General features: G+C 37.9%; 1 protein-coding gene across 1 annotated transcript; it reads left to right on the forward strand.

Annotated features, from left to right (window-relative positions):
- Window positions 1-1,075: 1,075 nt before the first annotated feature.
- dctn4 (dynactin 4) lies at window positions 1,076-12,934 on the forward strand. Its single transcript, XM_028460246.1, has 13 exons — window positions 1,076-1,292; window positions 2,924-2,994; window positions 3,091-3,269; window positions 3,386-3,429; window positions 4,224-4,331; window positions 6,197-6,270; window positions 8,485-8,597; window positions 8,679-8,788; window positions 8,881-8,954; window positions 9,067-9,121; window positions 11,037-11,144; window positions 12,280-12,377; window positions 12,490-12,934. Exons 1-13 carry the CDS (start codon window positions 1,158-1,160, stop codon window positions 12,707-12,709), a joined length of 1,389 nt encoding a protein of 462 aa, XP_028316047.1. The 5' UTR covers window positions 1,076-1,157; the 3' UTR covers window positions 12,710-12,934.
- The last annotated feature ends 620 nt before the right edge of the window (window positions 12,935-13,554 follow it).

The raw sequence follows: 13,554 nt of genomic DNA on the forward strand, positions 1-13,554 counted from the left end.
TCTGACACTCTTTGACTGTATAGTGTTGATCAGAGTGACAGCCTGGGGGAAGAAACTGTTTTTATGGCGGGTAGTTTTGGCGTACAGTGATCTGTAGCGTCTGCCGGAGGGGAGGAGTTTAAACAGATTGTGTGCAGGGTGTGAGGGGTCTGCAGTGATGCACAATATTGCCAAAGGAAAATGTCCCTCTCTGTGATGAGGTCAATGATGCACTTCAGCAGCTGAAAATGAAGACCTACAGTATATATAGATCAGACTTTCTCTCAGAATGACATTCAGAAAAAGGTTTACCAGTGTCAGAAACTATTTTTGAACAATGATTTTTGGATGATTGAGTTAGAGATGAATACATTAATGTTTGTTTCAGACAGCTTTTAACAGGATTATTATTATTATTATTATTATTATTATTATTATTATTATTATTATTATTATTATTATTATTATTATTATTATGTGTTATATTATTCTGCCTTACTGGTCTGTAAGGCAATTCGTATGTGTAATTGTATGGTTTGAAAATCTGTTGAACTGCATAATAAATGTTGTTTATTTGACCACATAGATTTTGATTTAAATCACATTTTGTTCCTAAAAGCCCCCCTGAATCCACCAAACTGCTGGGATCAGAATGATCATGTTCTTTGGGATTGAAGTTATCCCAATCCTACTCAAAGGTTTGGAACAACACAAACTGATGATTTGATCCAGATTAAAACCGAGACTGGATTACGTGATCTGATCAATCTCAGAATCCGTTTTTTGGTTTTGAACACTAACAACAATTTCATGTTAAAAATGGCTGTAAACGTGTGATATAGACATTGGGGAAAAAATGTGAGCTCTTGAATAAAATTGAGGGACTTAGATATCTACAACTGAATTAGTTGGTGATTGACACAGTGAGTCAATGAGTCGTGTTTTTGTTGTCAATTTTACTTTATTTTCGGGCCAAATGAGGAGCTTTAAAGGGCCCGATTTAGCCCCCGGGCCTTCAATTTGACACACGTGATCTATCCGATCAAGATTACCAACTGCTCAGAGTTTGTTGTTCTTCTGTGCACCACAGGAGGGCGACACTGAGCTCACCCTGTGACGTCACCTCCAACAGGGCAGACTACAGACAGAGCTGTCGGTCTCCCTTCACTGTGAGAAGGATGGCGTCCCTTCTTCAGCCAGATAAAGTGGTTTATCTGGTCCGTGGGGAGAAGCAGATCAGAGCCCCACTATCTCAGCTTTATTTCTGCCGTTACTGCAGTGAACTGCGCTCCCTGGAATGCGTGTCTCACGAGGTTTGTCTCCGTTATTACTCGTTGTCTTTGGTTAGCATCATCCAGCTACTTTGTTGTTAGCAGGTTTGTTAGAACCGCAGACAGCTGGGCGGGTTTAGATGAAGAATGCAGGAATGTGAGTGGCTAAGCTTCATGTCAATCAAATTGGTTTTCTGGAATCCTCTCTTGCGATTGGCTGACAGGTTAGCCACCCGTTTCTTTAGCTGGGAAGCTAAAAAGGCCCAAGTAGTCTGAAGATTTGTCGTGAAATGCTGAAATTGGCTTAGAAATGAGTTTGACTAACAATGAAAGAACATCTGAGCTCACGTTACTTGATCATAGATAACGTCAATGTGGTTAAAATGTTGATTGTACCGTGTCTGTTAATGAAACCACACCCAGATATATCCAGCAGGGCTTTTTCTGCAAACACTAATCGAGTCCTTCTACCTGAATTTCTAAAATAAAATGATTTTCCCTACTCACAGCTGAGTGTTATTATCATTATTTCCATGTTCACCCAAGTTAGTTGAAAGAGTTTCAGGGCAAGAGATGCCCAGACATCCCAGTTTGGTCCAGTTTTATTTTATTTTTATTTATGTTTTTTCAGTGTATGCAGTTATCCACAGACAAGACAGATGGATTAGTCCTAGTTCTGTAGAAAAAGTAAAACTCCAAAAGAGCTGATCAGTTGGCTTGGCAATAGCCCTGTGCCACCTCAATTAAAGTGTCTAGTAGAGCTGGGCGATTTAGCCTTAAAAAAAAAAAAAATCTCCAATTTAATAAAAAAATCGAGTTTCAATTCGATCTTTTATTTTTATTTTTTTATTTAACTGCACTTAAAATGACTGCAGACATCAGATATATTGTCAAAAGTGCAACTTTATTGCTGTGAATGTCCCCAAGAGTTTAAATGCATTATACAATCCCAAAATAAACAGTACATGAGGTTCTGTCATTCAACAATTTCAAGCTTTAACCCAGGTTTAAGCAAAAGTGCAACAGCAACTTCACATTAGCTTAAATTTTCTGATTAAGAAATCAGCTAATTACATATTTTACAACATATAATATTACATTTTGAAAAAATAAACTCTTCCCATAGCATTTCAGTATAGTGCGAAATAAAAAATGGAACATGCCTGTGGCACACACATAGCCTACTCAAAGGGTAAACAAATGTAAACAAAGAGGGGGCTGGCTCACATTGGAACACGAAAAAGTGGGGGAAAAAAAATTCAAATTAATTTGAAACTCGAATTTGCAAAATAGAAATCATTTTTATCTCCAAATTTGATTAATCGATTAAATAGACTTTTTTTTTTTTTTGCCCAGCCCCAGTGTCTAGAGCTCCATTTGAGGTAGTTCATGAGGAGCTGCAGCTCTGCTTTGAGCTCCTCATAAACAGCTAAACTTCAATCGTATCATCTGTTATTCCTTGTCTTTATTTTTCAGGGAAAACTGTTGGAAAACTCACAGGTTTAAACCTCAAGGAGGATACAATATTTTTAGTTTTCTTATTTTCATATGAACTGCAGTTCCTGTCTTTGTAAACATTTTTTTCTGCCCTTAGATTGGAAGTTCCCGAATGTCTATCTTGTAATGCCATGTGTGACTAAATGCCTGTTATGTCCACTTTCCTGGTGATCCAGGTGGACTCTCACTACTGCCCCAGCTGTCTGGAGAACATGCCCTCTGCAGAGGCCAAGCTGAAGAAGAACAGGTGAGACTGACCTGCAGATGAATAGAATGCTTAATTCCTCTGTGGTCACGGAACACTTTCTGATGTTCTCCTGCTGATCTCTGTGCCCCTCTGTAGGTGTGCAAACTGTTTTGACTGCCCATGCTGCATGCACACGTTATCTACCCGGGCCACAAACATCCCTGCTCCACTGCCTGATGATCCCACCAAGACGGCAATGAAGAAAGCTTATTACTTGGCCTGTGGTTTCTGCCGCTGGACGTCAAGGGACGTTGGGATGGCTGACAAATCAGTCGGTGGGTGCTTATTAAAAACCCTTAGAAAGGGACCTAGATTGGTCTGATCTTCAGCAGAAATGACTGAACTGTATTGTGTTAAAAGTTTGATGTTTTGGCATTTTCTTTGAATACAGCCAGCGGTGGATGGCAGGAGCCTGAGAATCCTTACACTCAGCGGGTAAGTCACCCCTCCCCGCCCCCACCCCGAGGTCACTTTAAGTATGTGTCTGGAGTTGCTCACATGTTTTTTGATCATGCTCCGCCTGCTTTAAGATGCCTGAATAGAAAACATACACACATAGAATGCAAAAAAGGAAACAAAGTAAGTTATTGTGGATATCTCAAAGCAACACATTTACTGCTTCATAGTCTTTTTTTCCCCCCCAGATTTCTACTATTTAATTAAATTAAAAACCCATTTCACAAGTTGTTAAGCACCTTATTCTAACAATGTATTTGACAATACCAAGACACCACTGACGTAATTGTAGCCCACCCAAATAAATTTCATTGAGTAAATATGCAGTTTGATTGTGAAAGAACAATGTCGGCTGTTTTATGGTTTGTAAGAATGAGCAAAATTGTGTTGTGATTAATCATTCATATGAATTGGCATCAATGGGTATTTGTATAACGAATCTGCGTTCTCGTATTTGTTCTAGAAAAATGTATTATCGAACATCTCTAATTTTTTTAGAAAACGTTTAAGATAGTTAGTAATTTTATATTCGAGGTGATAATATTTTCCTCATGGATACATCTAAGTCAGATTTATGACATGTAAGAAAAGATTGTGAGTTATAATGAGAACCAATCTGGCGGGGGATGTTGATGACTGTCTTTTTGTGGGAAATTAGCTGTGACATACATTATGTACATTTACAAACCATGGTTATGTCTGTACTTTGTCTTTGTGTTCAATGATTTTGGAAACTACTGAGGTTATAATGATCAGTCTATTGTTTCCTGCAGATCAACAAGCTGATTGAGTATTACCAGCAGTTGGCTCACAGAGAGAAGCAGGAGAGAGACAGGAAGAAGCTGGCGAGGAGACGGCAGTGCATGCCCCTGGCCTTTTCGGTAGTTTGACATCAAAAACCTAAAATCATCCTCTTCAGACTTACCCTACTGTCTTTTGTAATCTCTAAAGCTGTTAAGTTTAAAATGTCACACAGCTGTCTTTATGTTGTTTCTCAAAAACATGTGTTCCCTTTTTGAACTGAGGTGCTGTGTATTTAAGATAAAATTCAAAGGTTCTGCACCTTCACTGAAGCAGTAATAAATAAACGTATTGGTTCCAATGCGTTCAAAGCTAAGGGAAAAGGGCATTTGGGTCATTCCATTTCACAAATGGTCCACGCACTTTGGTCTCAAACAATGCAAAAATGTTTACCTATTGTTCCTTGAAAATGTTTTTTGATGTTACTCGTGAAAAACTTTTAATAACAATGCTTATAAGACACAAAGGCAAGCTACAACGGCCTCACGTAAGGGAATTTTAATATCCGTGAGTGGTGAAATAACCCAAAGTTGGCATCCAAAATAGAAATAAGTCCCATGAAAAATACATTTTTATATCCCAAGAAAGAGTAACCTTTATGCTATAAATTAAAACAAAGATCTGATTTTTCCTTACATTCCCACATGCAATTATGGGCCAATGAATATAGTAAAAAAAAATAAAATAAAAGAATTCCAAGAGACTTTCACCAAAGAACTAATGCATATATGTGACTAATCATTAATGATGTGAACAGTTTATGTACATAGCTCAAAGCTAATCAAATTAAAAGTTGTTGAAAGTTGTTCACTGAAGGCCCAAACATGTTTGAGGTCGAAACCCCCCAAAACTTTTTTCCAATTTTGAGAAGCTGACATGTCCACCAGATAGGATGTATAGTAGATGTTTTTGTATATTCTGAAAGAGTAGGTGGAGCTGTATTACTATACCAAATTTAAATTTCCTATGTGGCGTAGTTCCTGACATATTGGAAGCTGAAAATGGAAGAAAAATAAGGAATATTGACACATACCTCCTTCACTATATTAGCCATATCTCAAAAAGGATTAATGATAGGAGTATTCACGGAACAACTGGTAATAATTTCAGAGTTATGAGTCCAAAGTGTGTGGGATGTCCTGAAAATTTGTTGAAATGACTTGGAATGACCTATTTTTGTGTTGAGTGCCATGTTGTCATTATGGTTTCAGCTTGTTGGCACATTGTTTACCACTCCTGCATCCTGCGTTTTGCTGCACAAATGAATGGCCCAGCAGTTGCTCCTCATCACTGATGCATTTCTGTTGCCGCTGTCACATGTTACGACAAGTCACGATAGTTTTCCAGTGTTGTGTTGGTTTCGCCTTGTCTTCTCTTTTTGTTTTCCTTTGCTTCTGCATTCTGATAATTTGGTTTCTCTCCCCCCCCCCTTACCAGCAACACACTATTCATGTGGTGGTGAGTTGTATTTTTCACAACATAAGTAGTCTGGTCTGTACAGTAACCCTGTGTCATCTATTAGAAATGCTCCTGTTGGCTAGTGACCTCACAGATCACATGAATCTCTCCTGTCGTGAATGAGAATCACACATGAGGAGCTTTTCTGTTCCTCAGAGGCAGAGACGAAGCAGACAAAATCAGCGTTGAAGTCAAATTCAGCCGCAGGGAACATTTCACTCTGTTCTCTTTTCTTTGGAATAGATTGTCTCCCTCATTTCCGCACAGAAAGGCTCCTTTTGTTCGTCCAGTGAATGTCAGAAATCATCCTCTTACTTTTTTTTTTTTGTATCTTTTCCCCATTTGCTTCATTTTTTTGTATAAATGATTAAGTAGACAAATAGCTCTAGATTGATTTTTATAAATAACCTGGAGTCCAGATTATTAGAGGAGGCAGACAAGCTGATTATTCTTTGTGTGTGTGTTTTTTGTTTTTTTTTTAACACAGGAAAAATACGGCCTTGGCACCAGACTGCAGAGACAGAGGCCCGGAGCGCCAATATCCAGCCTGGCCGGCCTATCGTGAGTCACGTTTTGTTATCAATTTAGAACAATCACTGCTTTTACCACGATATGAATATATGGAGAGATTTGTCTCAGGCATATTCACAAATAGTGCCACAATTTGCACATGTGTTTTTCAGGAGGCTTTGCTTGTGTGAATCTGAACAAAACTGCGTTAACTTGCGTTTGTCTGAGAAATAAATTCACAAGCACAATGGAAGATTTACACATGATAATTCATGAGAAATACACACACAAATTATAGAACATGCGTGTAAATTGTAAATATATATTTGTGGATCTGAAAAACACGTGAAATTTGTGGATTTATTTATCTCTCCCCATAAAACAAAGTATATGTAGGAGTGTGAGCATACACTGAGTTCATAATATGATGCACAATATTGGTTTAGTGGGATCAATACGATATTGTATTTTTTATTTTTTATTTGATTATTATTATATTCATTAAAAAAACATTTTTTTTTTACTTAGAACTCTAAGGTTTTAAACTGAATTGAATAAATAAATAAACAATAATGCATCAATGCCGTTAAAGGCACGCAGGAGTGATGAGCATTAAATCAGAAGTAGGAATTTTTCAAAATAAAACACATGGAAATTAAATACATAAACATTTTTGAAACTTTAATCTTTCTATGTGGCACTAAATGGTCTAGGGACCAGTCCATGGCACGATGTAAAAATCCAAACATGCATGTTTCTATTTTTGTTTTCTCTTTGTAAAACTTGGAAACTCTATCCAGAATAATTGAAGCCTTGGCAGAACCAAACCCATAATCTTTTTGCTGAGAAGCTGTGTGTCTACCCTCCTGTTATATATTGGTTCGGCTCAGCTTAGGAACAAAACATTGTTTGTCTAAATTCTAATGGTGACTCTGAAAAACAGATTTCCCACTTCACTGCTGCCATTGGGTGTGATTAATATAACAACGCACCGTATGAATCAATTTGCAGAACCTTGAAAGTTGGCCTGACGCGGGAATAGAATCCATCACGTTTGTCACCAGTCTTTCCTTCCTAAGTACTGTCGTCACCTTGTGCTGTTGTAACTCTCAGCATTAATCATTTTGAAATCTGTTTACCAAAATCAAGTCAAGGACCCTGTTTAGCAGAATCAATGGTTAGCTGACAAAGTATACGTTGGAGTGTTGTCTCTACTGAGAAACATGTCGCCTCAGACTGATTCAGTTTTCATTTTGTATGAGTTTGTCTGACATTACAAGCAGTTAATGGTGCACATCAGCAGGGCCAGTGTTGCTGAAACAAAGGCTGGATTATCAGACTCAAAGTGCTCATTTTAGAGGGTGTCACGAGATGTGAGGTGAAGCGACACTAACACATTTTGAGATAAACTATGTATGACCAGCAAGAACCAGCGTAACATTTGGCTCTGGTTGAGATGAGTTTTACTCTGAAGGAGTCCCATCAGATTAAAAATAATACAACTGCATTGGTTTTAGATGGATCTGGATTAGTGTGTTATTCCTCCAGGGAGGGGCAACTCTATCACAGTGGGGGCCACAAAATGTGAATTTATCTGATCCGTCTGCCACATATCAACATTCATGTCAGCATTTAGAATAATGATCAATCTGCACATTAATATAGGGGGAAGATGGGTTTTGTCTTTATTTTATCTTGTCTGTGGTTTTGATTTTTTTTTTAATCAGTTTTTGTCATTGTGTGTTTTTGGTAATTTTTTTTTTGTGTTCTTGGTGTAATTTTGTATATTTTTCTGTCATTTTCTGCATTTTTTTTGTCAATTTGTGTGTTTTTTGGGGTCCCTAGCTGTATTTTTGTTATTGTCCTGTCATTTTGTGTAGTTTTGTTAACGGTTTGTGTGTCTTTGGAGCTATTCTGTAATGTGTTGTTTTGTGCGTTTTGTTGAAGTTGTTCTGGTCTTTTTATGTTTTACGAGTCACTTTGTGTATTTTTAGGGTGTATTATGTTGGGCTTCATATTCCTTCCAACTTCTTGAATTACATTTTTTGGGGCCAGTTGGCCATGTCTGCTCTACAGATATAAAGTATGCTTTTCTTGGTCTGTCATTTATTTGCTAATCTGTGGGCAAAACGTGGGACGGAGTGGAGCACTTTAGTCCCGCTCTCTATCTAAAAACAACCAAACACACATAAAGCCATTAAAACAGAGCCATAAACTAACGTGTGGCCAGCACATTAATATTCAGAGTTTACGTATCTCTATAAGCCTTAAAGAGGGAGACGACCAGAAGGAGATCAGCATCGAGCCGGCCCAGGCCCTGGATGAAGTGGAGCCCCTGCCAGAAGATTGCTACAGCAGACCCATCAGTTTACCTGAAGGTACGACCTCGCTGCAGAAATACTGATAAGTCCAGTAATTGAGGTCAAGCTGGAGCTCAATGTTTCCTCTTGTCCTTTCAGTGACCACGCTGCGTCAGCGCCTTCTCCAGCCAGATTTTCAGCCTGCGGGGGCTTCACAGCTCCACCCCAGACACAAACACCTCCTGATGAAGCGCTCGCTGCGTTGTAGGGTCAGTCCCTCCTCAGGGCTCCATCCTTCAAATTATCTAGTGTTCAAAGATCACCAACAGATAACAAGTTTTTTTCTTTTTCTTTTTTTCAGAAATGCGAGCACAATTTGAGCAAACCAGAGTTCAATCCAACATCAATCAAGTTTAAAATACAGCTAGTGGCTGTGTGAGTACTGGTTGTGAATTCAAAACAACACTTCATTTTATAATCTGTTAAAGAACACAGAAGTGATTGTTAAGCTCTGCTTTATGTGTTTGTGTGTGTTTGCTTTCCACAGGAGTTACATCCCAGAAGTGAGGATTATGTCCATTCCAAATCTTCGTCACTTGAAGGTGCGTGTGTGTCTTGTTAAGCTCAGTTTTGCTTTTTATTTATAGAATCCATTTCTAATTCTTCAGGCTAAGATCGTTTCATAATACAGAATGTAGTAAAAAGAACTTCAAAGAACCACAATGTTACACTCTCACATTCACTTTATTTATAAACAGTGTAGGTAAAAAGGAGCAGGCGCTGTTCTAATCCGTATATAACAGATATTAGCAACATAGGAGCAGTTTAAGCCACACCCATTAAACAAACAGTAGGCTGAGTGCCACAGATGAATCACTATTATTTATATATATATATATATATATATATATGTCACATGTTCTCTGTAATTCAATGTTTCATCTCATTCCATAAATTATCCTACATTGTTGTTTTTTTTTTTTTTTTGTATTATATTGTTTCATAGTGTTTGAATAGAATAGAATAATGTTTATTACCATAAGCACATGCTAAAAAAAGAACAAGTACCACGGAATTCTTGTGCATGTCCCAGAGTCATTTTTGCAAACAACAACAAATCAGCCAAGACGGTATAAGTAAAGGTGCAAAAACAAGCAAAGGACATTAATATATGCAACAAAAAATTAAATAAATATAACCTAAGTTTAATTTACATATTGCACATAAGAGAGCATGAGGTAAAATTGTCCAGCATGGGGGATTAATTTCTCAATGGAAGAGTACTGTGGTATCTGCCCTGTTTATTGTCCTGTGCCATGAGCATGACACTGCACTGTTTTATTATTCTGTTTTATTGTAAAGTGTTCTTGAGTGGCCTGAAAGGTGTTTTTAAATAAAGTGAATTATTATTTATTATTATTTCTAAATCTAATAAAACAGATGTGTGAGTGTCTGTAAGTCACATCAGAATACTGTGAGTTAATTTAATGACCTCAATAGATAGGAACCAGTTTGCCACCCCCTTAAAAAATACAAAATTAAAATTGGCCTTATTATTTATTACTAGTACAGTTGCCCGTTGGAGGTATGTATTCATATTGACATTAACAGGAGTTCCACAGTGTGAATGGGATATATATATATATATATATATATTTCCCTTTGGTATCCAGAACATCACCAAAATGCAACTAGCTGTTCCTTGACCCATTAACAACATTTCCTGAAAATTTTATCAAAATCCGTTTGTAACTTTTCAAGTTATCGTGTACAGACAGCGTCGCACTGCATTAGCTTAGCATTAGCATAGAATGGAACACTGATGATGAAGTCACTGTTGATGACATCATCAGTTTGAACATTCTTAGAACACCGATGACATCACTGTTGATGACATCATCAGACATCACTGTTGATGACATCATCAGACATCACTGTTGATGACATCAGTGTTCTTAAAAAAATGTTTGACAGGAGTTCCACAGTGTGGATTGGTCATTTCAAATTGGTTTTAAATTGGTTTTGCAATGAGCAAATGACTCCAGAATTACGGATGCACACACTCGGGGTATGCGCAAGTCATTGACAAAGTTTCAGGTCGATCAGACACTGCGTTGAGGAGATATTCGCTCCACAAACACACACGCACACAAATGTTTCTTGTTTTTATAGATAGATTATTATTACTGTTCCAAAATTTTATTGTGTATTTGATGTTATTTTTCTGATTTTTGAAAAATAATATTTACAGTTTTTAATTTTTTCAATGAAAGGTACATTTTTGACCCAAATTTGTTGGGATGGGGGTCTGAAAATATTCATTCTTCAAAGGGGGGTGCAACAGGAACAGTTTGAGAACAACATATGCTGCATATTCTGATGAAAAACATTTCCTGTATGTAGTATAAATGTTTCTAAATAACAATAAATCATCTAAAGAACTCTGTCTGTCTTTAGCAGAGCCCTTAAGCTCACAGTCGGATAACACTCATTGTTTCTTACTTCCTGTGTGTTTAGGAGAGTCAGGTGCTGCTGACGCTGACCAACCCAGTGGAAAACATCACTCACGTCACGCTGAGCGCCTCCAACGAGGAAGATCCCGATGACATCAACAGCACAGCAGAGGTACGCCGTAAATGCATTGTATGAATTTGTCTTTGTCACCTTTGTCAGGGTTTCTTGGATCAAATCCATACATTTTACTGTGGACGCTGATGTTAGACTTTCATGTTGACGTGTGGTCAGAGGTCGTGTTGCACACAGATACATTCAACGACAACAATGTTCACCTGAGCCTTCCACAGCATCTTCACAGACTCCTCAGCATCTTTAGTGATGAATTCTGAGGGCAGCCCAGGTCAGGAGGAGCTCCCAGCCACGACAGAACCTCCTCCTGACCTGTTAACGTTGACATCAGGGCAGAACCAACGTGCACTGCTGTCTTTCTGCTTGGTCTGACATTCATGCAGCCACAGGGCAGTTTGAACCACATTATCACACGCTCAGTTGATTTTACTGGCTGCCTTTTAACCACGGCTGGCTTCACTGAGTGTGTTTATTTTATTCATTAGTGCATTATGATTAGATAGTGGCCACGTTTGGTTCTAATGAGCACGATCAAAATGTAGGAAATCACTTTTTTTTCTTTTTTTTTGAGAACATCCTGGTTTGTTTGATGATTAGGGGGATTTGAATGGTTGGTCAAATTTCACTACTTACTGTAGTTTAAAATTATTATTAATATTATTAATACATTTTATTTTAAAAGTGCCTTTCAGGCCACCCAAGAACACTTTACAATAAAAACAGAATAATAAAAAACAGTACAATACAGAATAATACCAAAAAAACCCAACAATGTAGGAGAAATTATGAAACATTGAATTACAGAGAATATGCAGATTGGTAGAAATGGGGTTTGGGTTGTGATTTGAAAAGGGATCTGATAGATGAGATTTATATTGTTTTTTTGTTTTATTTTGTTTTTTACCCCATGACGATTCAACATTTTAAATGCCCTTTTTTAATGAATGAAAAAACATTTTTAAAACAAGGTTTAATTGGAACCCCCCACCTAAAAAAAATACTTTAAAGAAAAAAAAACTAGTTCAATTTAAGAAATACAATTTGTGAGTTTTACTGCATTGGGTACAGTTGTGTGTGTTTCTGATGCACAAAAGGATACAAACTTGACTGATTTGACACAAAAAGCTGGTATTGATTGATTATTGAATTAATTATTGCAATGATTTGTTTTCAGGTAATTTTGCCAAATAAGGAGCTGGCCTTAGCAGGAAAGGACGCTGCTGCAGAGTATGACGAGCTGGCTGAACCACAGGACTTCCAGGATGACCCAGAGTGAGTTCATCTCCAAACACACACACACACACACACACACACACCTAAAAATAAAAACAACACACTAATGAAATCTGCTAAGATAAGCCACACTTTCCCCTTTGCTCCACAGCGTTGTTGCCTTCAGGAAATCCAACAAAATTGGTTTCTTCATAAAAGTCATTCCCCAGAAGGAGGAAGACTCGGACGTCACCGTTTCATTTAAGATCCGCCACGACTTCCGAAACCTCACCGCACCCATCAGGCCCAGCGAGGAAAGCAGTGAAGCGGCGGTGGAAGCCGTCTGGCTCACACACCATGTGGAGCTGCGACTTGGGCCCCTCGCTCCCTGAGCGGGACCGCCCCAGTGGGCTCTAAACTTCTTTTACTGTGCGATCAATTTGTCCCTAAGTTCTGATTCGGCTCATGGACATGTGCGAGTGACTTCTTTTAAACGTTCCAGCGTATTTAACAGCTGAGCTCTGTGTGCTGCATTATTTGTGTAATATATGAATCATCGCCTATATAGTATAAATATTTAATTTAGTATTAAATCTGCAGCGCATGTGACTAAAACACAACACAGCCAACACTACGAGTCAGTGTTTGAGAGACGTTTATTGAAGGACTGGGTTCTGTTTGGTAGATTAAAAGCTTTATGTGATAGTTTAAACAATTGTTTGTATCATAAAATAAGAGTTAAACAGACGTCAGTAACCTGTAGTAACCTTTATCAACACATGTCTGTAGACGACAGAGCTGGCCTCACCAGCCAACCGTCATAAATGACTGCACGGAATATTTCATCAGTTTCAGTTCCTTTGATCCCAAAAGGTTTTGGTGTGAACATGCACAGGGAGACTCCATAAAGAAGGATTACAAGTCGAGTTCAGATTACATTTAGTTAACTTTAACACTATTGTTTCCTCGGGTTACAAATGTGTTTGTTTTGCTGTGATGCCATGTTGTCTGCACCAAACTGCTGTCATCATGTTTGGATCTGCAGTGACACAGCTGTTGTTGCTTGTAAGAGCTGATAATAAATAATGCAACACTGTACCTGAAAACCTGGAAATTTTTTTTTTTTACCTCATCATATATCACCACATAATATTGAGACTTGTTTATTTACTTGCACATTTAAACACAGAACAACAACACATTTACAATTACATTGAAAGAAGAGGCAAACACTCAA

This window comes from Gouania willdenowi, chromosome 10 (genome assembly GCF_900634775.1).
Source record: "Gouania willdenowi chromosome 10, fGouWil2.1, whole genome shotgun sequence".
Classification (NCBI taxonomy): Eukaryota; Metazoa; Chordata; class Actinopteri; order Blenniiformes; family Gobiesocidae; genus Gouania; species Gouania willdenowi.

Excerpts from the sequence above, each read along its gene's own strand:
- dctn4 (XM_028460246.1), top strand. The coding sequence starts at position 1,158 with ATGGCGTCCCTTCTTCAGCCAGATAAAGTGGTTTATCTGGTCCGTGGG. Across the intron at positions 1,293-2,923 it reads TGGAATGCGTGTCTCACGAG|GTGGACTCTCACTACTGCCC; the intron begins GTTTGTCTCCGT and ends CTGGTGATCCAG. Across the intron at positions 2,995-3,090 it reads GCCAAGCTGAAGAAGAACAG|GTGTGCAAACTGTTTTGACT; the intron begins GTGAGACTGACC and ends GCCCCTCTGTAG.